Here is a 19,634-nt window from a genome sequence, read left to right as displayed (position 1 = left end):
CCTGCTGCATAATCTACCTGTTTCTTCTTAGTATAATAATTCTTTACATGAAGGTAGTAACTTGAGTTCCCTTCCACATTCTCCTCATGACAATCTGTAGATGGTGTTATGATGGTGGTGTTAAGGTTGAGACTGCAGTTTTGTTCTAAACTACTTCCATTATTTAAAAACAAAATCCCCTGTCTTTTTAAGGATCAAAATATCCCCTTGTGTTGGTCTCTTTCCAGAGATTAATTATTCTGGATGATCGAATAAAAATCTGTAAGATCTCCTCTTAGCTCTCAGAAGGTGGGGGAAAATCTCCTGTAGTAACTTTGAATTCTCAGTAGAGAGATAGTAAATGGTTTCAAACTTAGTATGGGAGCAGCCCCACGCAAGCTCTAGACTAGCAGACTTTTTGGGCAAACTAAAGGGTGTTCTTGAAGTTTTGGTGATAATGCTTGGTAGTTGTATGTGAGGCTTTGTTTCCAAAGTTTCTAAGACCAGTTTAGACAAAGAGTTGTCTAGGATGGCTAGGCGGAGATGACTCTTTCCTTGAGCAGGGGGATTGGACTAGTGACTTCCTGATATCCTTTCCAGCCCCAATTTTCTACGATACTATGTTGTAATACTTTGAGTGCCTTGGATCAAAGCTTTGCATAAGCAAGCTGAGAATAACTCTAGGATATCTGCCAAAGATAACAAGAAGTCTGAAAATATAAGGTCCTGTTTTAAAAGATTCTGGGATTTTTATTCTACTAATGGGACAAAAAGGAGAAACTTGCTAAAGTTTACTAATTTTTTGAACTTCATTTAAGGCAGTACAGGAAATTGAGAGGAACTGGGTTAAACCCACAGATGAACAGATGCAGAAACTTGAATTGCTACAAAAATCAGCAAACAAAATGAAGGTAAAGTGTTCTGTTAAATTAAGATAAACACATTAAGAACATACTGCAGGATGAAGACCCTTGACATGCATGTGATTTCCAATTCTCTGAGAAATAACTTCTTAAATTGAATCTTGAGGTTACATATTTATATTCCCAGTGACTTGCAGACAGGGAAGTACTATCTGATCATAGGTGAAAATTAGTTGGTAGAGCTGAGACTAAAAACCTTCAGTCCTTCATTTTTAGCCCATTGCTTATGTCACTAGATCACACCTGTCTCCTCATCAGTCTTGTAGAACTTCCTAATTCTGTCTTTCTGATACAGTTTTTAGAGCTAGTTAGTGAAGTGCAGCACTATGGATACATAAAGCTTGATCCTTGCACCTGTGATTATCCAGAAGTAGGCTGTTCTGCAGATGTCCATGTGGGGAATAATGAGATTTACTGCTGCATAAAACTGCCTACTAATCAGACCAAAGTAATCAGCTTCAAGATCAACAGAGTGAGGTGCTGGCAGGTCACCTTTCTAGTAAGTATCTCGCTGGCTTCACACCTTTCTATGCTCCGTTTAAATAGATCTTAATTTTCTTCTCCTGCCCTTTCTTTTCCCTGAAGGAAGGCTTAATGCTGTTGGGAGCTGCTTGTAGTTCCCTGGTTCTTAACATAAATTCCTTTATTGATTTTTATGCCTGTGGCAAATCGGGCATGGAGATGCATTATTCTGACAAGGTCTCTTCCCTTCCCTGGATGCAGCCCTTTGCACTCCATCTGTCTTCCCATATGCCAGACTGTGAGTAGAGCAGTGTAGGAGGCAGCAGGGCCACTTTAGCCAACTTTATACTGGTGGAGGTTCCCCACATGCATAAAGGGGCACTTTACCAATACAGAACTCTAGCCACTTTGGAGTATCTTCAGCCAAGTGGCATAAAGTGAAGTTGTCAGATTTAAAGAGTCCAACCTTAAATCTGAGTTAATGCCACTTTGTAGCTGTTTCTTCTGTTTCTGCTTTTCAGGGTGCTGTTACAGATTCAAATGGTGAAGGGAGTGATGAGACCCTGGAGCTCAGGTTCGAGTACAATGATTCAGACACATGGAAATGGGTAGTCTTTTACACAAAACAGGTTAGTTTGGAGGCAGTAAAAAGGTGGCCAGCAAAGAAAGGTAGGCTGGTAGGCAATGGGCCTGACTTCTACTCTTTAGAATAAGCATGTACAGTTTCTGTGGCTGGATGCAGCTGCTGTCTATACCAGCTTAGTCTAGGAACAGTGTTATATGAAAGCTCAAATACCTCGCAGTGCAGGGGGCAGGGTGTTTCCTTCATGGTGTGAGAAATGTCTTGTAGTTAATATGGTATGAAGCAATGCTGACTTTCTTTTATTATTTACTAGCCTAGTGACTGTCTACAAACACAGGCCTTTAAGTATTCCTGACAGGTTAAAAAGCCCATCTTCCACATGGCATGTGGAACACATAAGCCTCTTGCCCAAATCCAGGTTAAATAAATAAAACGAGGTTCATAGTGGCTCTAAATCTATGTAGGCATATTGTAAACACATCCCCATTAATGTCCCATCCCTTCCATCTAATTTCTGGCAGTTCTTTTAAAAATCGCAGAAGAGACATGGCAAATATGCAATTAAGATGCTTAGTAGAAATATCAAATTATGTAGATTCTATGGATGTTTTTGATTCTGGGTGTCTTGGTTCTGGCACTTCTAAAAACAAAAGAAAGAAGAGGTTCATTCCTCAAATAAACTGTTTCTTCTTCCTTCTCTTCTCTTGTCTTCCTCAACCCCCACTTAGTAACAGTGAGAACTTTCCAAGTGAAATCAAAATGCATATTTTTTTCATTCATTACTTCTGCATTCCAATGTGACTCTTTATAATCTCCACTATTATGTAGCAGCATATTTATTTGTTGTTGCTCTACATTTTACGAGAACATGACTCCTCTCCAAATAACCAGCGTTCAGCAGAGGCAGCTTTTCTTCTGGGTCGCTGGCATGAGAGAACAGACAACTGAAATTCCCTTGTTAGTTCTTCTGCTGAATGTATTTAAATTAAGGTCTCGGTTTGCTCAAGTGAGTGAGGAATCTTACCACTTAAAAAGAAAAAGAATATATAGCTTGGAAAGGTGCTGGCATCTGGAAGGGCCAAGAGCTTGATCCAGAAACCCATTAAGTTCCCAGTAACTTTGACTTTGCATCAGGCCCCAGTCGAACTGTGCAAGCTAACATGTTGGTGCCTTAGTCCACATGGACACTAACTATGTAAGGTGTAATGGTAGTAGTGCTGGCTCCCAGAGATTGTAGTGATGCATGTGAATTGACAGCACATGGGATCTGACTTTTCAGGGGAATAAAATTCCAGCCACTTCCATTTTCTGTTCTTGAAATTCTAGATTCTCAATGCTTATGGACACATTAGAAGTGGGAATAGGTACTTGTACTGATGCAGATAATGCCACATTTCAATAGTCTAAACTAGCCCTAAGTGCATTTGAACTGCCTCACAGCTGTGCACAGTAGGCAGTTATAAAATAATAGCTTACTTTACAGGACCAATGATAAAAACAGCAAGTAGGTTTGACTGCATATATTTTAAATGTGGAGTAAAATCTAACCAAATTCTAAGACTAAGAACTGGGTTACAGACTGGAAGGGCAGGGAAGTTGAGGAATTTTTTTTAATAAGAGAAGCTAAAATCCATTCTTTTTATCCATTGTAAGGCATTTCTGCTAAGCAGCTGCTTTAAAAAAATGATATCGGAACAGCTGATGAAGACAACCAAAGAGCAAGAACTGGTGAGTCAGGCTGTCAGTGCAACTGTTGGAGCCTGCATGCGTCAGCCTGGCTGTGAATTGCACATGGTTTCAGCTATACTGGGGGACCTTTTAAGGGAACAGAGCTTCCACTGCTGCCACCCTCATTGCAGCTGAGTTAGAGGGAGTCCTAGTATAGCAGTTTTTGCGGCTTCCAACATTTTATATGTTGTCACAGAATTAATTGATAAGAGGGTGGAAATGTCACAAGAAATGCTGTTTTAAAGATGACCTCTTGCCAGAAGAATGTTTAAAATTGGTCTCTTTCATTTCCCATTTAGATTTTATTTTTCACACATAGGAAAGCATGCTGGTACCATCACTGTTTTTAATGCATCCATCTTGACAACTGTATTCTTGCCTGAATCTTCATTTTCCCTAATGGAGTTGTTCACAGTATTTACTGTGATCTAAGACTAATCTAAGAAACATCCTTTAAAAAAATTGGAAGCAATCTGCCTCTTCATAGAGGGAATTTTAATACATACTAAAATTAAAACTTGTTACCAGAAGGTTCCTCATTGTTGCTTTTACATAAGAAGCTTTAAATTTAAATCTGTAACACTTCCAGGCATTTCTGCACCAGTGGTCAGTATCCCAATGCTTAATGTTAATAATGCCTTTGTTAACATTCCTATATCCAAAGAGACTGAGACTGCTGTTCTGTCAAAGTCTTTTTCTTTGCAGGGGGGAATTGCATGTGAGACTTTGCTCATAAAATGAACAAGAAGGCAACAAATGACTTCTGTGTTCACAGTTTTAAAACAATGAACTACCAAAAATAGGTGATTTTGAGTTGAATTTTGAAACTGTTTTTTTTTCATCTTTAGATTGCTGAGTAAGATAGGTAAATTTTAAAGTTTTAAATGTAGTGGTGTGTAATATTCAGCTTCTGTTGCTACTGCTGGAAAGCTAGAGTGACTATGAACAGGACTATTAATGTGCAGCTTCCACCAGCTTCACTGGAATCCAGTCCTGGCACCAGTTTGCTTTGTCTGTGTACAGTGTGGTTTGTCTTTGTACTTGCTTTCTCTAGGCTTGTTATATGCTAATCTCACTACTCTCTTCAGCAGATTGAGATGCCTGAATCCAGTAAAAGCAAGAATTCTAGCATGCAACAGAACCAAGTAAGTGAAACAAGTAACTGAAATTATAATTACAAGCAGATTTTCTTATTAACATCGTTTGCACCAAATAACGGGGTTCCTCACCTAGGCAGGCTTCCACTGAAAACGAATTAGAATTGGATGAAGGCTGGAAGAAAACTTGAAGCGTCTTAGACTAAAAATGCTAACTTGTATTAATGGGCTTAGCAACAATCTGCTACTCTTTGATTTTTGCCAAAGTGTTTGAGTGAAATCTTGATTGCAGAAAGTAAAAATGTTCCATGTATGCGTGTAGGTGCACATAGCCACTTGCAAGTGTTTGTGTAGATTATGTACTTGCACAAAGATTTGCTCTGCAAGTGTTGTGCAGTAATCTTGGAATCTCCTTCATGGCAGTTATGCAGTGAGAGAGTCGGAAGAACACACTGAGTGACCAGTAATACAACACTAATTGCACGTAGCAATTGCTCCAACCCATGCTCATGGTTAATACTTGGAACATCCACTGAATTAAATATGGTCAGTTAAAATGTTAGCTGAACAATAACCAAATACATAAATTGGAAAGCAACAGAGCTGACTTTTTGGGACTCATTGGTGAAAGAAATCAAGATAAGATCGTAGCAGGATTCAGGCAAAATTTAAATAGGCCACATGGTCTTCTCCCCAGCCAGAAGGTAGGAGGAAATTTTCTCTCTGACCAAATTATTAAATTATCTTTCGTAGACTTATGTCCTGTACTCTGATGTACCTGGTCCTGGCCATAATTCTAGGCAGGATACTACTCTAAATGGACCGTGACACTGAATCCAGTGTGGCAATTGCAATATAAAAATGCACATTGGTGTACAGATAGCTTGTACATGAAAAAGGGAACTAAAAGTACAGAATAAGTCATTCTTGATATGTAATTTTAGTAAGGATTGAATTAAGGACCCAAGGACTTGCCTGGTTAGTCTCCTTTAGGCACATATTTAGCAGTCACAGATGTTACTACTCTTGCTCGACAGTGTGTGACCGTACCTGTTCAGGGCATCTCTTTTCATTCAAATATATGTTTCATATAACTTCACTGCTGACATTTTTAGGATGACATTCACCCCAGTTCAGAGGGCCCCTCTACAGAGTATTTAAATGAGGCGTAAAGGGCTCTTGTGATCTGGAGGATTGTCTGTACTGCAGTGAATTTCATGTTTAGTGACCTCTAAAAGTAAACTGTTCACAGATCAAAGTGCTTGCTTGAGCTGATGTTTCTCTTGAGTATTAGCCCTTTTATTGAATATTTGCAAGAAATATTAGCAACTTTATGTACAGCCTGTAAAATCCTCTTCATGACCTATAAAACCAGTAATGGGTTAGGTCCTCCTTGATCATTTCTGCATCTGATTTTAGGATTACCAGACTACAGAGTATTAGCTCTGTCAGTTAATTTTAACAATATGCAGGATTTTTGATGGTTACACAGCCCATCTGTGATATGCACTGTTAAGCTATCAAATGGGCAATGAATCCACTGAAATCTTTAATCTTATTTAGTTGAACATATCAAAACACGTGGGAGAGTTAAAAACTAAGCTGCTTGAGGCATCCCTGTTCTATCCCCTTTTTCAAGCCTTTAAACTGCCGTTTGTTTTAGAAACTCAGCCTGTAAATTTTCATACAGAGGGGAGAGTTACTTAGACTGTCTCTTTATTTTCTCCCATCATAGTCTTCAAAGGCCTTTCTAATTTTTCTTCTAGCCCTGGAGGGATTTTTACAGTGCTAAACCAGGTGCTTGCTGCCTAATCATGGGAACAAGAAATCTGATCTTAATTTCTTGTGCTGCCCAAGAGCAACACAATATAGTGCTAGCAGGATAGCCTATAAATAACCTCTGTATAGATTATCCAGTACAGATGCAAAAGTTAGTTAATAGGAAGATCAAGAACAGTCTGCCGAGTTGGAAGCAGCATTCCCTCTAAGCTGTGTGGCGTGCGCAGCTGCGCAGGCATACTCATACCATGCTGCCAGGAGCACCTGCGCAGTCATGCATGCCTCACAATTTAGAGGGAACGCTGGCTAGAAGCAAGAATTTTATTACCAAGCAGGTGATTAAAACAAAAATCCATATATACAGTCTATGAAGCATTCAAACATCTACCAAACTTAGAATGACTGAATCCTTTAAGAGTTTCTGAACACAGGAACTGAAATAACTAGTCTTACTTAGTAATTATAGTATAAGCAAAACTTTGTACAGATAATCGCTGTTAGATTATTGTAACAGGGCTGCCATAATATTTATAAAATACTTTTTTATAGTATTAAACAGTTTAATGTATGAGGCAAGATATCGGCTGTTTGGAAGATATGCAAGACGTCCTCTACATTTCCCAGATGTAGACAGTAAGCTACAAATGGCATGTCACACTAGCGGACACTTACAGCTTTACAGCAGTCAGGTGACTGCTTGGTAGGAAAGCTTGGGGCAGAGTCTGTCATTTGTTGGAATAAGTCTGGTGTCCATAGGCAGCGGAAGACTGGGGCTAACAGGACTTAGCCCCCCCAAACACGGAGCAGTGGTAGCAGCGCACGGGGCAGCCTGGACATGGGCTCCAGGTGGCTGCAGCAGCAGGTAGAAGGGTATGCACAGATGTAGACATGCAGCCACAGACTGCACACAGCCAGGATCACAGCTCCACAACATGTGGAGCGCTACCCACCACAGCAGGCAAGTCTGTGAAGGGGAAGAGGTGTGGGCGCAGATCAAGGCTTGCACAGTGAGGGAGGGAGTGGGGCGGAGGCTGGGCCTGGGGTGAATGGGGCCCCAGGGCTGGGACGGGTTGTGGGAACCTGGGTGGCTCATCCAGGGACACGGGGGCTCCTGCCGCTGCACGTACACCAGGAGAGGCACAGGGACCACATGCTGCCCTGGATTTTGTGTGTGGGGCAGAGGCAGGCTGCCACTGCAAGCTGGGGCTCTGTGCCCTGCTGCCTTTGCCATGGGAGCCACGTGCAATGCTATGTGCCTGCTGCCACTGGGTGGGCAGGGGATGTGCTGCAGACATGGGATCGCATAGCTCCCTGAGACAGTGGCAGCAGGGCACAGAGCCCCAGCCTGCAGCAGCAGCCTGCCTCTGCTCTGCACACAAATCTGGGGGGTATGTGCCCCCCATGCCTCCCCTGTGGTGTGTGCAGTGACAGGAGCCCCCTGGCTGAGCTGCCCAGGCTCTGATCATCCCGTGACCTGCCCTGTGGCCCCATTTGCCCCTCCCCCACTCCCTCACTGTGGGGGCCTCAGTCTGCCTCCCCCACCCCTTCCCCTCCACAGACTTACCTGCTGGGTGGTATGTGTGCGCACATTTATGCTAAGTCCCCTCTTCCCCCTCCCCCCCACTAATAATTTCTCCCTCTACCTATGCTAGTATCCCATACCAAAGCCTGGAACAATATTGGCATTCTGAAGGCACAAGATGAAACACATATTTGCAGTGTGTAGGTCTAAATTATTGATTTAGACGCCATTTTATATAAATGTTTTTGCACATGCCTAACATTTAAACGCAATAGTCCTTTATGAGCACACATGAGTAGACTGTGGGTCTGCCTGATCATATTAGCATGGGTATGTGAATGTTTGGACTAGGCTGTAGTTTCTCAGGAACAGAAACAGTAGTAAAATGCAAATCTGCATGTCCCAGCTTATACCACCTTTAATGCACTGAAATAAACATTATTGTAAGCAAGTAGTAATCACTGGGATGAATCCCCTATACATAAGTTTTGTCCACTCCAAAACACTGATCGAGAAATGCCAGCTACTACAACAGTAAAACAGGATTGCATCTCTCACTTTTTTTCCCTTTAGTTAGTAACAGTGATCATTATCTCAGTTCTGTCAACTTCCTTGGCTAAAAGTATAATAAATAATATGCAAGTCCTATCTAACTGTACCTGTTTCTCTTCAGATTTCTGGTTTTATACCAAGAAAAAGGACATTTGTTAAGCCAAATGAAGAGGACCGCGTTTTTGAAAAAATAAGAGAAGAGGATTTGTGATAAATTCTGTATGTTGTACTTTGAGATGCCTACAAAAATGCGATGTGACCTCTGAATTACATTAAAAGGTCCTAAATTCATGAGTATACAATATCCTTTCTTGTCCCTTGATATTTATGACACACCTAATAGTTGCAGTTTTTAAAGCTCTTGTTTACCACTCCCTGGAGTGAAAATGTGCTACAAATGTGGAGACCAGTTAGGAATAGAAAAGTTTAAGAAACATGATACATTTCTTGTATACATTCACTCTTAAAAAGGAAAAGCCTTAAGTAGAAAAGAGTACAGAAAATTTTCATTTTCATTAACATTTACTTTTCATTAAAACTTTTTTTTAATGGCTCTTACATGGTGTGTTAAATATTAGGGGTGTGTGAAGTGGGCCTTATTCGATTCAGATTTGGCCCAATTCAGGGGACAGTGATTTGATTCGTTGATTCAGATTCCTGTCCTGATTGGATTCAGCCGAACCGAAATTTGAAGATTCTATTCTGATTTGGAGAATCAGCAATTCAGCCATAGACATAGCTTTATATGGTTTTTCTACATACTTCAAGGTACCAGGCGCAGCTCGTGAATGCTGAGATGGTAGGGTGGATGGAGCATCCCAGAAGAGGACCGCCCCCCCTGCCGCCACACACACCCTCTGGCTTGGTGATCAGCCACGGGAGGGACCCCAGCTGCCCACCCCGGACCCAGGAGGCACCAGTCGCTGAGCCAGGGGGCAAAGGGGGGTTCCCCACATGCTCTGCAGAGGACTCAAAGTGGACCAGAAGTGCTTCTAGTCCACTGCAGCACACTTGGCAGCAGACCCAGGAGACCCCCCTGCACTCCTGTAGGACACTCCGTCCACCCTACCATCTCAGGATTCATGAGCCACCTGGTACTGTGAAGTATGTAGAAAAAACATATAAAGCTGTCTCTTGTGTCCAAATCATCAAATCTCTCCGAAGTGAATCAGAGGCTTCTGATTTGATTTGGAGAGATTAACATGTCTCCTGATTTTCTTTGGATTCAGAGATTTGGCTGCCGAATTGGGCCAAATCTCCAAATCAAATCAGCGACCAAAGCTTTGCACAGCCCTATTAAATATCATGACAGTGGTTGAGTATGCTTATCCCATTTCTGGATTATTTAGAAAGTCCATCCATTTTCTGTGCACATGTTCTTTGTTCAGAGCAGACTGTTACCATGCCCCCATGCTTCTGATTTTTCTCTTGAGGCTAATAATCAGGAAGCTGCAACAGTTGGAGAGAATGTAGCTGCTAATGAGCTGCATTTTGTAAGGATGGAGGGATTGGTTACATCTATTTGTTCATGCCCAGGAATCTGTTGACTGCCCGCAAACACACAGCTACATTACAAGCTTTCAGCATCATACAAATGAAGCTTTTTATGAAATCAGCCCATTCTGAGCAGCTGTGACGAGGTTTTGATAAGCCTGTTCCCGATGCCTCCTCTTAGTTAGGATCCAGGTGAGGGGAGAGAACTTCTCAGATGTGGAACTGTGAGCTGTAAAAACTAGTTCCAAGACAGGCTCCTTACCTGTCTCTGGGACAAACTGCAAATCCTCGCCTGTCTCTGTCCAGATCCCCATTCTTTGCACCAGGTGATGGAGTGTGCTGGGGCAGTCATGTATCCTCAGCCATCTTACAGTTCTGACTAAGCCCAAGCTCTCACTCTATTGTTTTTTTTCTACCTGGTTCCATTTTTTGTTTTGCATGCATGCAATGTGGAACAGTATGCAGATACCTTAATGAAAGGCACAAGTAAATGTGTTCAACAGACAGGCAGCACAAAACATGCATTGTTAAGATGAAGTGGAGAGCTTAAAGATGGAAAATGTTGAATGTCACAGAGAGTGGTCTTATCCTGTACCCTGCAGTTCATAAATTCACTTTGATTGTAGTAGAGAGCTTGGAGGGTTACCCCCACGTAGTATGGGAGGTATATCAGGGTACTAATAACTTACATTTTCCCAGCACAGACCAGCCTGCAATCTGCTCAGTGCAGTAAGGAAAGAACATTTTTGTCTTTCTTTTATACTTTGATGCACAGCTAGTTGATATGTTTTTAGAAATAAGTTGTTTTCATTTGAAGGCACCTGACAAGCTCCTGCTCTTGGTCTGTGTGACACTACCACAAAGCATACCTCCAGAAGCCAGCAATCAGTGAGATGCAGGGTGCCTAGATTCAGTGAAGTTGCAGGAAGAGCAGGGCCAGATGCATGCCTGTTAATAAGAAGAGGTTTTTGGGAAAAAGCTGTAGGTGATGCATCAGTAAATATGGTATTTAATATGCCTCAGCCCCTTGGTCTGTCATTAACAGAGGGAAAGTTGATCTCTACTACAGGCAGTCCTTGACTTGCAACATTTTGCACTTACAATGTTTATAAATTGATACCCTGTTTCAACTTTACAACACCAGTTTCAACTTACAATGCTTGATCCCATGCGATGCCATACCAGCAAACAACTTCACTGTGTTGCTCATCTCCCTGGAGAACATCTGTCCAAACTTCCTTGGACACTTTCTTTAAGAAAGCAAACAAGGCTCCAGAAGAACCTGCAACCAAGACTCCAGCCAAGAACTCTTCAAAACATCCAACCAAGAGCCCTTCAAAAAGTCCAGCAATGTCACCTCAAAGAAGTCCTTCCAAATCAATATGATTGCTATTTACAATATAAATATATTAATGTAGCTATATGACTCATCTATAATTGATCGAGTACAAAATTATGGGGTATTTTTGGTGAAAATAGGGTATCGGGCCTGGGTTCAGGAACCAATCCCCGATTTATAACATTGTTTCTTATGACAGAATTGGTTCCGAGTTGCAACATTTCGACTTAAAATGGGGTTTTCAGGAACCAATTGTTGTAAGTCCAAGGACTGCCTGTATAGAGAATCCAAACAGCACTACCACACCTGTGAACAGGGGTGTTGAACTGGAACTAGAAATAGAATTGGGCTGTATAAAATGGTATCCTACTATAAATTTGCCAACCAAAAATGTTGCGAAGAGAATAAAATTATTTAAAATGCCATGCAAAGGGAGGAAAAAAATTAAAAACAAAATGGAGCTTAAGTTTATAAGGTGTGGAATAAATGCAAGAAATACCTAGCTCTCCATCAGCTAAGTATTTTCATCATCATCTTTGTAGTCCTGCAGCCCCGCTGTGCGGCTTGCTGGGAGGGAAGGGGAGAGGGGGGGTTGCCCCTTCCCCCCCACCCCTTCACCACTGATTAGTTGAGGGCTGCATGTCATGTAGCCCTGCCCCCCTCCACTACTTGGCAGCAAGGGATGGAGCCACATGATGGTAGAGAAGTCAAGTCACCTTCTGGGTTTCCTCCAGATGGAACTCAGACGAAGGGACACCTTTTTTCTAAAGAAAGGAGTGATTTTACAGGCTCTAGTTCTATTTATTTCACAGCCAGCTCAGGAACTGTCTATACAGATAATGCTGAAAGTGAACAAAAGTAACCAAAACACTCATTAAGAACTCTCTCATGTCCTGAAGCTTAGACCACTTATAACACTTTGTCCTGTGATTTGATGGGAAATGTTTTCAATAGGTATGTTAATTCCTGCCCTCCTTGTATTTGGTTTCATTGCATGAAATCTATTTCCTGTGTGTTTTTTCACAGGAATTTTTTTTACTTAAAAATTTCAGGTAATATATCAGCAGTCTCAGAGGCAAATTTGCTAATTACGTCTGCTAACTACTGTGGGTTTTGCAGCCATGTCTAACTTTAAAAACAAAACAAAAATCTCCCTGGCTGCTGTTGGAAAAGAGCAGTGCCTATCTTTAAAAAGGGAAGGAGGATTTGGGGAACTACAGACCAGGCAGCCTCACCTCAGTCCCTAGAAAAGTCATGGAGCACATCTTCAAGGAATCCATTTCTAAGCACTTGGAAGAAAAAGGTTATTAGGGACAGTCAGCATGGATTCACCAAAGGCAAGTCATGCCTTATCAATGTGATTGCCTTCTGGGATGAGATGACTGGCTCTGTGGATGCAGGGACAGCAGTAGATGTGATATACCTTGACTTAAGCAAAGCTTTTGATATGGTCTCCCACAACATTCTCGTAAGCAACTTAAGGAAGTATGGGTTGGATGAATGGACTGCAAGGTGCAAAGAAAACTGGCTGGATCATTGGGCTCAGAGGGTAGTAGTCTAGCTCAAGGTCTAGTTGAAGAGCTGGTATCGGGTGGAGTGCCCCAGAGGTCTGTCCTGGATCTGGTTTTTGTCAATATCTTCATCAGTGACTTGGAAGATGACGCCAAGCTGTAGATACACTGGAGGGTAGGGCAGGATTCAGAGAGACCTGGACAAATTGGAGGATTGGACCAAAAGAAATCTCATGAGGTTCAATAAGGAGAAGTGCAAAGTCCTACACTTAAGATGGAACAATCCCATGCACCGCTACAGCCTGGGAATTGACTGGCTAAGTAGCAGCTCTGCAGAAAAGGACCTAAGGGTTACAGTGGACAATAAGCTGAAGATGAGCCAACCACGTGCCCTTGTTGCAAAGGCTAATGGCATACTGGGCTACATCAGTAGAAGCGTTGCCAGCAGATTGAGGAAAGTGTTTCTTCCCCTCTATTCAGCACTCCTGAGGCCACATCTGGAGTACTGTATTTAGTTGTGGACCAACTACTACAGAAAAGATGTGGACAAATTGGAGAGAGTCTTGCAGAGGACAACAAAAATCATTAGGGGGCTGGGGGACATGACTTCTAAGGAGAAGCTGAGGGAACTGGGCTTATTTAGTTTGGAGAAGAGAAGACTGAGAAGGGATTTAATAACAACCTTCAACTACCTGATGGATGGTTCCAAAGAGGATGGAGCTAGACTCTTCTTAATGGTGGCAGATGACAGAACAAGGCATAATGGGCTCAAGTGGCTGCAAGGGAAGTTTAGGTTAGATAGTAGGAAAAACTGGAACAGGCTACCCAGAGAGGTTGTGGGATCTTCATCCTTGGAGGCTTTTAAGACCCAGCTAAACAAAGCCTTGGCTGGGATGGTATAGTTGGAGATGGTACTGTTTTGAGGCAGGGGGTTGGACTAGATGACCTCCTTAGGTCCCTTATAACCCTAATTTTTCTATGAATTCTGACAGACAACCCTCGCAACCAATCAGCTGTAAGGGACAAGGCCACTGGTGCCTCTTGGCCAATCGGAAATATTGGGGGGGAGCACTGTGCTCAGCCTGAGAAAATGGCAACTGGCCCTGGGATCTGCCCACAAAATCAGCTTGCCGCCTCCAAGTTACTCATATTAATGCATATGAAGAATCTATTCTGCAGATGGTGAAGATATGCAACTCGAGGGGCCTGTATGGTACCTTCTCTAGCACTTGCTTTCCCTCATTTCTTACCAAAAGGAGAAAAACATAAAAATCCCTTTGCTCCTACAGCAAAGGCCAAAAGGATGAATTAGACTGGGGCAGGCAACCCTTTCTGGCTACAGTCTGGAATGACCCACCCGAGGTTGGAGGCAGATGCTAGGACCCTTCCACCTCTATTTGTCTTCCCCATGACACAAGGAAAATACCCACACCCAGCACTTCTTTTCCCCAAGACAGCATGGGGAAAGCACCCACAGCAGGAGGCCACCACCTTGCCACTGAATGCTGCTGAAGCCCCACATCCATGGGCAAAAGCGACCTGAGCAGGGTGCGGGACCCAGGGCAAATCAGCCCATGCCAGGCTCTGCCTCCACTCCAATTCCACAGGCCCTGGACCCAAAGAAGCTGCCGCCACCATAGGCAATTAAAGCAAACACAAAACTGCCTTCCAGCTTCTGAGATCAACCCTGAACAGTCCCAGTGTTGCCAATATGCCTCTTCAGCAGGTTTGTGGATGCCAGCAGTAAGCCTCAAAAATCCCATGTAAGATTTTATTTTCCAATAATACAATCCAGCTAAAGGGAATGCTTCACTTCATATTAATTTCTACTCTGCTGCCCTGAGCAAAACAGCCTGGACAAGTTCCTTATGGTTGCCACCTTTGGTTTCCTTGAAGTCAGACTCATTGCAAAAAGGATTATCCTCCTTCCATTTAAAGGCATTTTTAAATTCCAAAGAGCCAACAAGTTCCATAAGCATATTAATGGTAAGTTTGTCTAGTTACCTTTATACTATAGAACTCCATTACATTGTCCTCCTCTACTACCTGTTCATGTTACTGAATTAAAAAAAAACAAACCCAACAACCCGTGTTTCAAGATTTAAGCAAGCTCTACCCACCAGAAGGCAAGATGAAATCTACAGAGGGTGTAGGGTTGGGGGAAATTTAGTCTGTACCTATTTCAACCTTCTCCTAAAGTGTCTAATGCTGGCCATTCTTGGAGATAAGAAGCTAGAAACAAATGGGCCGTGGGTCTGATGTGATGCAGCAGTTCTGTTCTTCCTAGCCACTAATATTATTCCAAGACCAATGATCTACCATATTTACCTGCATACCACATGCACCTCTCCTCCAAAAAATTGGGGTGCATGTTTTAAGTAAGCAACCTGATTTCAATGCTGGGATGGAGGTGTATGAATGCTGTAATGGCTGCCAGGGGCTGGCTTCCTCCCATCCACAGAGAGGAGAGATACAATCTGCTGCTCAGCCAAAGCTAGAGGTTTAACCATGTCATAGCCACCACCAAATTGGCAGCAGCTTTTGGCTAAGCAGCTGAAAGCTGAGCAGCCAATTTAGCAGCAGCTGTGACAGAGTTAAAGTCCCCTAACTTGGCTGAACAGGAAAGACAGGGTGAGTGACACTGGGCACATCTACACAAGATGTTTACTGTGCAGTAGACTAGTTAGCTGTGCAGTAAACATCTTGATGTCTACACATGCACCCCTATTAGGCTAGAGTACACTAATTTACTCCACAGCAGGATACTACTTGCATTTAAGTACATCCTGCTGTGGAGTAAAAAAGTCTGCAGTAGTGCCAGTGTAGACTTGCCTTGGCTGGCTGGGGCATGAGGGTTCATCAGTGCATGGGCTGCCTGCCAGCTAGCCCCACACTGAAGCTCCCTTGCACCCCAGCCAGCCCCTCTGCAGCGCTCTTTATTGGGGGGAGCATCCCCAGGCTGGCAGGTTGGCCCCCTGGGGCCTCCTGCCAGCCAGAGCTGGTCTGACCTGGCTCCACACGTTGTGCATGAATGAACTCCAGAGCTTATTGCTCGAGTTAATTACTCCTGGGCACACGTTCAAGCGGCGTGCCCAGGAGCAAGAATTGCTGGAGCAATAAGCTCCAGAGTTTATTCATGTGCAGTGTAGCCCATGTAGACATGCCCGCTAAAGAGACTGTATCCCTGCTCCATTCAGCTATGACTCCGGAAAAATCTATTTTTCCTTCATTCTGCCTTCTCAAAACAAGGTGTGCATCTTATTTGTGGGTGTAAGGTATGTGAATCCCATATGGTATTCTTCATATATTTTTAAGGTACGCTATTGCTTTGGTGTCTAAACCCCTATCAATACTTTTTAGTGAGAGGGGCACAGGGCTGCATCCTATTATGTGACAACATTGCACTGCAGTTACCATGCCAGGCAATGGTGCACTGAAAGCATGCTGTGCTTTTTATACTCCGCCTAAGAATCAAAGTAGTGTTGCAGTTTGCCTGGCAGTGCTTTACTTGCCTACAGTGCCTAATTAGCCTGCCTATAGTGTCTCAGCAACTCACCAGCGAGGGGTTCTCCAGCTACACAGCTTCTGGTTCAGAAGGCAGCCTGACCAGAGAAGTGTGGAGGGTTCAAATTATGGGGGAGCTCGGGGGGGCTGAGCCCCTCCCCCCATAAGAGATGAGAGCCCCTGTAAGATCTGAAAATCATAACCTGGGAGGGGGGTCTCTGATTTTATTAGGGCATTGTGATGGGCAGCCCTTTTTTTTGCAGATCCCCCCCACCCCAAGAGTCAAAGTGTAATTTGAACCCTGGATGTATGCATGCAGCTGTCTGGTCTGGTAAGAGGACCTTGAATAGGACAAACTGCAGGTGTGATCTAGCTAGTGCAATGAAGATACAGCAGCATGGGGCATACCCAGGGTCCCCAGAGACGTTGTTCTCAGAATCCCAGTACACACAATCATAGGGAGGGACTGAGAGGCCATCTAGTCCGTTCCTTACCCCCAAACAGTATCAACTATCTCATCCTTTCATGACATGCATGTCTAACCTGATTTTTTTAAGCCTACAGAGATCCCACAACTTACACAGATAATTCATTCCTGTGCTTAACTGTGCTTACAGTTGGAAAGAGGTTTTCCCCCCCACCCTAATGTCTTTTAAAACTCTTGCTGCAACCTAAGCTTATTACTTGTCCTATCCCCAGTGCACATGGAGAACAAGGTACAACCTTTCTCTTTGCAGTAGCCTCTCACTTAATTGAAGATTATGTCTGCTCATCAGTCTCTCTTCTAGACTAAACCAATCCAGTTCTTTTTATCTTTCATCAGAGGTCATATTTTCTAAATCACTTTTGTGGCTCTCTGGATTCTTCCTAATTAGCCCACACCTTTTTTAAGTGCAGTGTCCAAAACTAGATGCAATGTTCCAATGGAGACCTTAGCAATACTAAGTGGAGTGAAAGGATTATTTCATGCCTTCCATCTGATATTCCCATTTATATATATATTCAGTTTGTGATCTACTCTAGCCTCTAGATCGGGGTGGGCAAGATGCCTGCCAGGCCATTCTATCCAGCCCACAGGGCCCCTAAAAAATTTAGAAAATTAATATTAATCTGCCCTGGGTTGCTGGTCATGTGGCCCTCGATGGCTTGCTGAAACTCAGTAAGTGGCCCTCTGCCCAAAATAATTGTCTGCCCCTGCTCTAGATCCTCTTTCTAAGAACTACTTCCAAGCCAGTTTCCTCTTTTATCTTTGTGTGGCTCGTGATTAGTTTAGTTCAATACTTTTGAATTTCTTCCTATTTATTTCAAACTGTTTCTCCAATTTGTCAAGATCCTTCTGAATTCTAATCCTGTCCTGCAAATGGAAAAACTGTACTTCTTATTCCATCATTTATACAATTAATGAAAATATTGACTAGCACTGGATTCAGAACCCCTCACTTGATATATTTTTCCAGTTCTAAAGTGAGCTGTTTAGAACTACTCTGAGTGTAGTTTTTCAACCAATTTTGTAGCTACCTTACTGTAATGTCCCCTAGACCAGTGGTCTCCAACCTTTTTAAGTAGAAGATCATCTTTAGCATTTAAAAGCAACCCAAGGTCTACTGTGCACCACTGCCACCACCCGCTTTGTCCTGCCCAGCAGGTAAGTCTGGGGAGAGAGGGGGGGGGCCAAATCAAAGCAGAAGGAGAAAAAAATTATTTGGGGGTGTACCTCCCCAGCAGGTAAGTCCTACCTGGCTGGGGCCCCACTCAACTTACCCCTCCTCCTGCCTCTGCGGCACTATCCCTCACTGCAGGGGCCTTGATCTGGGCTCTGCCCCTTCTGTCCCCCACAGACTGACCTGCTGGGCTGGGACATGCACACGCATGCGGGCACTCGGCCCTCACCCCAGCCTCGGATCGACTCCAAGAGACTCTGAGATCTCCTGGTGGATTGAGATCCACTGGCTGGTGATCACTGCCCTAGACCACAGTTCCCTAAATGGCTTAAAAAGCTGTCATTTAGGACTGCGCTAAAAAGCATTGCTGAAGTCCAGATCTATCACATCTAGTTTATTTCTTTATTCACTAAGTCTGCTATTGGGTTGTGCAGAAATTAGGCTGGTTGACACAACTTGTTCTTGAGAATCCAAACTGGCTATTCTAGGTGCTTACACACAGGTGGAGTATTTATTCCCTTATGTTTCTGGGAATAGAGGCTGGGCTGGCTGCTCTGCAATTCGCTGGATTTTCCTGTTTAAGGATAGCAACCCTGAGCCTTCCGCAGTTTCCTGGAGTCTCGCCCCTCCCCCACGCGTTGTCCAGGGTGGGGGAGAGCGGTGGGGACAGCCCTCTGGCCGGCTGCCACAAGCTGAGTCCTGCCCCCCGGACCCCTCTCGCCTGCCCGGTGCCGTAACAACCACGGGTGGTGCCCGCAGCGGCAGGCCGCCCTCGCCCGCACAGAGCTGGGGCCGCGCGCCCACACGTTTGCCCAGGAGCGCAGGCCGGGGCGGGAGCCGCCCTTCCCAGTCTCGGCGCCCCCAACCAGCTGCTCGCGGCTCCGCCCTGCGCCTGCCGGGCAGCGCCCCTGGGAGCCCCTTCACTTCAGCGCCTGGGCTGGTCGGCCCCGTCTCTTGCTACAGCGCTGCTCTCCCTTCTGCTCCCCGCCCTACACACTCTATCTGCTCTGCTTTCGGTTGCCGGCAGTCCTCTCGCCTGCTCTGCTTGCTGCTCCTCACCTGAAGTGCTGCTGTGCGCCACCCACCTGAGTCTCCGCTTGCTGCTCCGCCCCGCCCCGCGGCCTCCGGCCTGCAGGGGGCGATCCCCCGGGCGGCGCGTGGCCCGTGCCTGCCTTCTCGGCGCCGGGCGAGACCAGGCTAAGGCCGGCGCGCAGCCCGGGAGGGGGGACAGGTACGGGCAGGCCGCGGCGGTTGCGGGAGGAGGGCGGATTCGTTAGCGGGAGCGGAGGAGTCCCCGGCCCGGCCCGCGGCAGCGGGGGTGGGAGGAGAACAATGACAAGAACAGGGGACGCCTCTGAATTGAAAACCCCGGGGGGCAGCGGCACGGGCCGTGTCCGCCTTGCAGGTGCCGGGGAATGGGGGAGACCCGGTGTGTAGCTCTGGAGAAGCGCGGGGGACAGTGCAGCCTGCCCGCCCCTTCCTCCCACCCCCCCGGCTGCC

General features: G+C 44.6%; 2 protein-coding genes across 6 annotated transcripts in view; both read left to right on the top strand.

The window, feature by feature from the left end:
• SNX31 (sorting nexin 31) overlaps positions 1-8,929 on the top strand; it is an 81,159-nt gene extending 72,230 nt beyond the window's left edge. For 2 of the 3 annotated variants that reach the window (XM_019528016.1, XM_019528014.1), the window contains 6 exons: positions 798-890; positions 1,198-1,401; positions 1,886-1,993; positions 3,601-3,675; positions 4,764-4,820; positions 8,747-8,929. In XM_019528016.1, coding sequence (XP_019383561.1) covers positions 798-890; positions 1,198-1,401; positions 1,886-1,993; positions 3,601-3,675; positions 4,764-4,820; positions 8,747-8,836 — 627 coding nt within the window. In that variant the 3' untranslated portion in view covers positions 8,837-8,929. The remainder of the gene's footprint in view (positions 1-797; positions 891-1,197; positions 1,402-1,885; positions 1,994-3,600; positions 3,676-4,763; positions 4,821-8,746) is intronic. The other variant, XM_019528015.1, reaches the window with a different exon arrangement.
• A 10,357-nt stretch (positions 8,930-19,286) lies between these two features.
• ANKRD46 (ankyrin repeat domain 46) overlaps positions 19,287-19,634 on the top strand; it is a 44,087-nt gene continuing 43,739 nt past the window's right edge. The window contains exon 1 of one of the 3 annotated variants that reach the window (XM_019528013.1): positions 19,287-19,365. The gene's annotated coding sequence lies outside the window, so the exon portion shown is untranslated. The remainder of the gene's footprint in view (positions 19,366-19,634) is intronic. The other 2 variants (XM_019528012.1, XM_019528011.1) reach the window with 2 other exon arrangements.

The sequence above is a fragment of the Gavialis gangeticus genome, unplaced genomic scaffold (assembly GCF_001723915.1).
Source record: "Gavialis gangeticus isolate Ggan-Ray unplaced genomic scaffold, GavGan_comp1, whole genome shotgun sequence".
Taxonomy (NCBI): Eukaryota; Metazoa; Chordata; order Crocodylia; family Gavialidae; genus Gavialis; species Gavialis gangeticus.
Note: the sequence above shows the minus strand (reverse complement) of the source record. Positions and strands in the feature narration are given on the sequence as shown.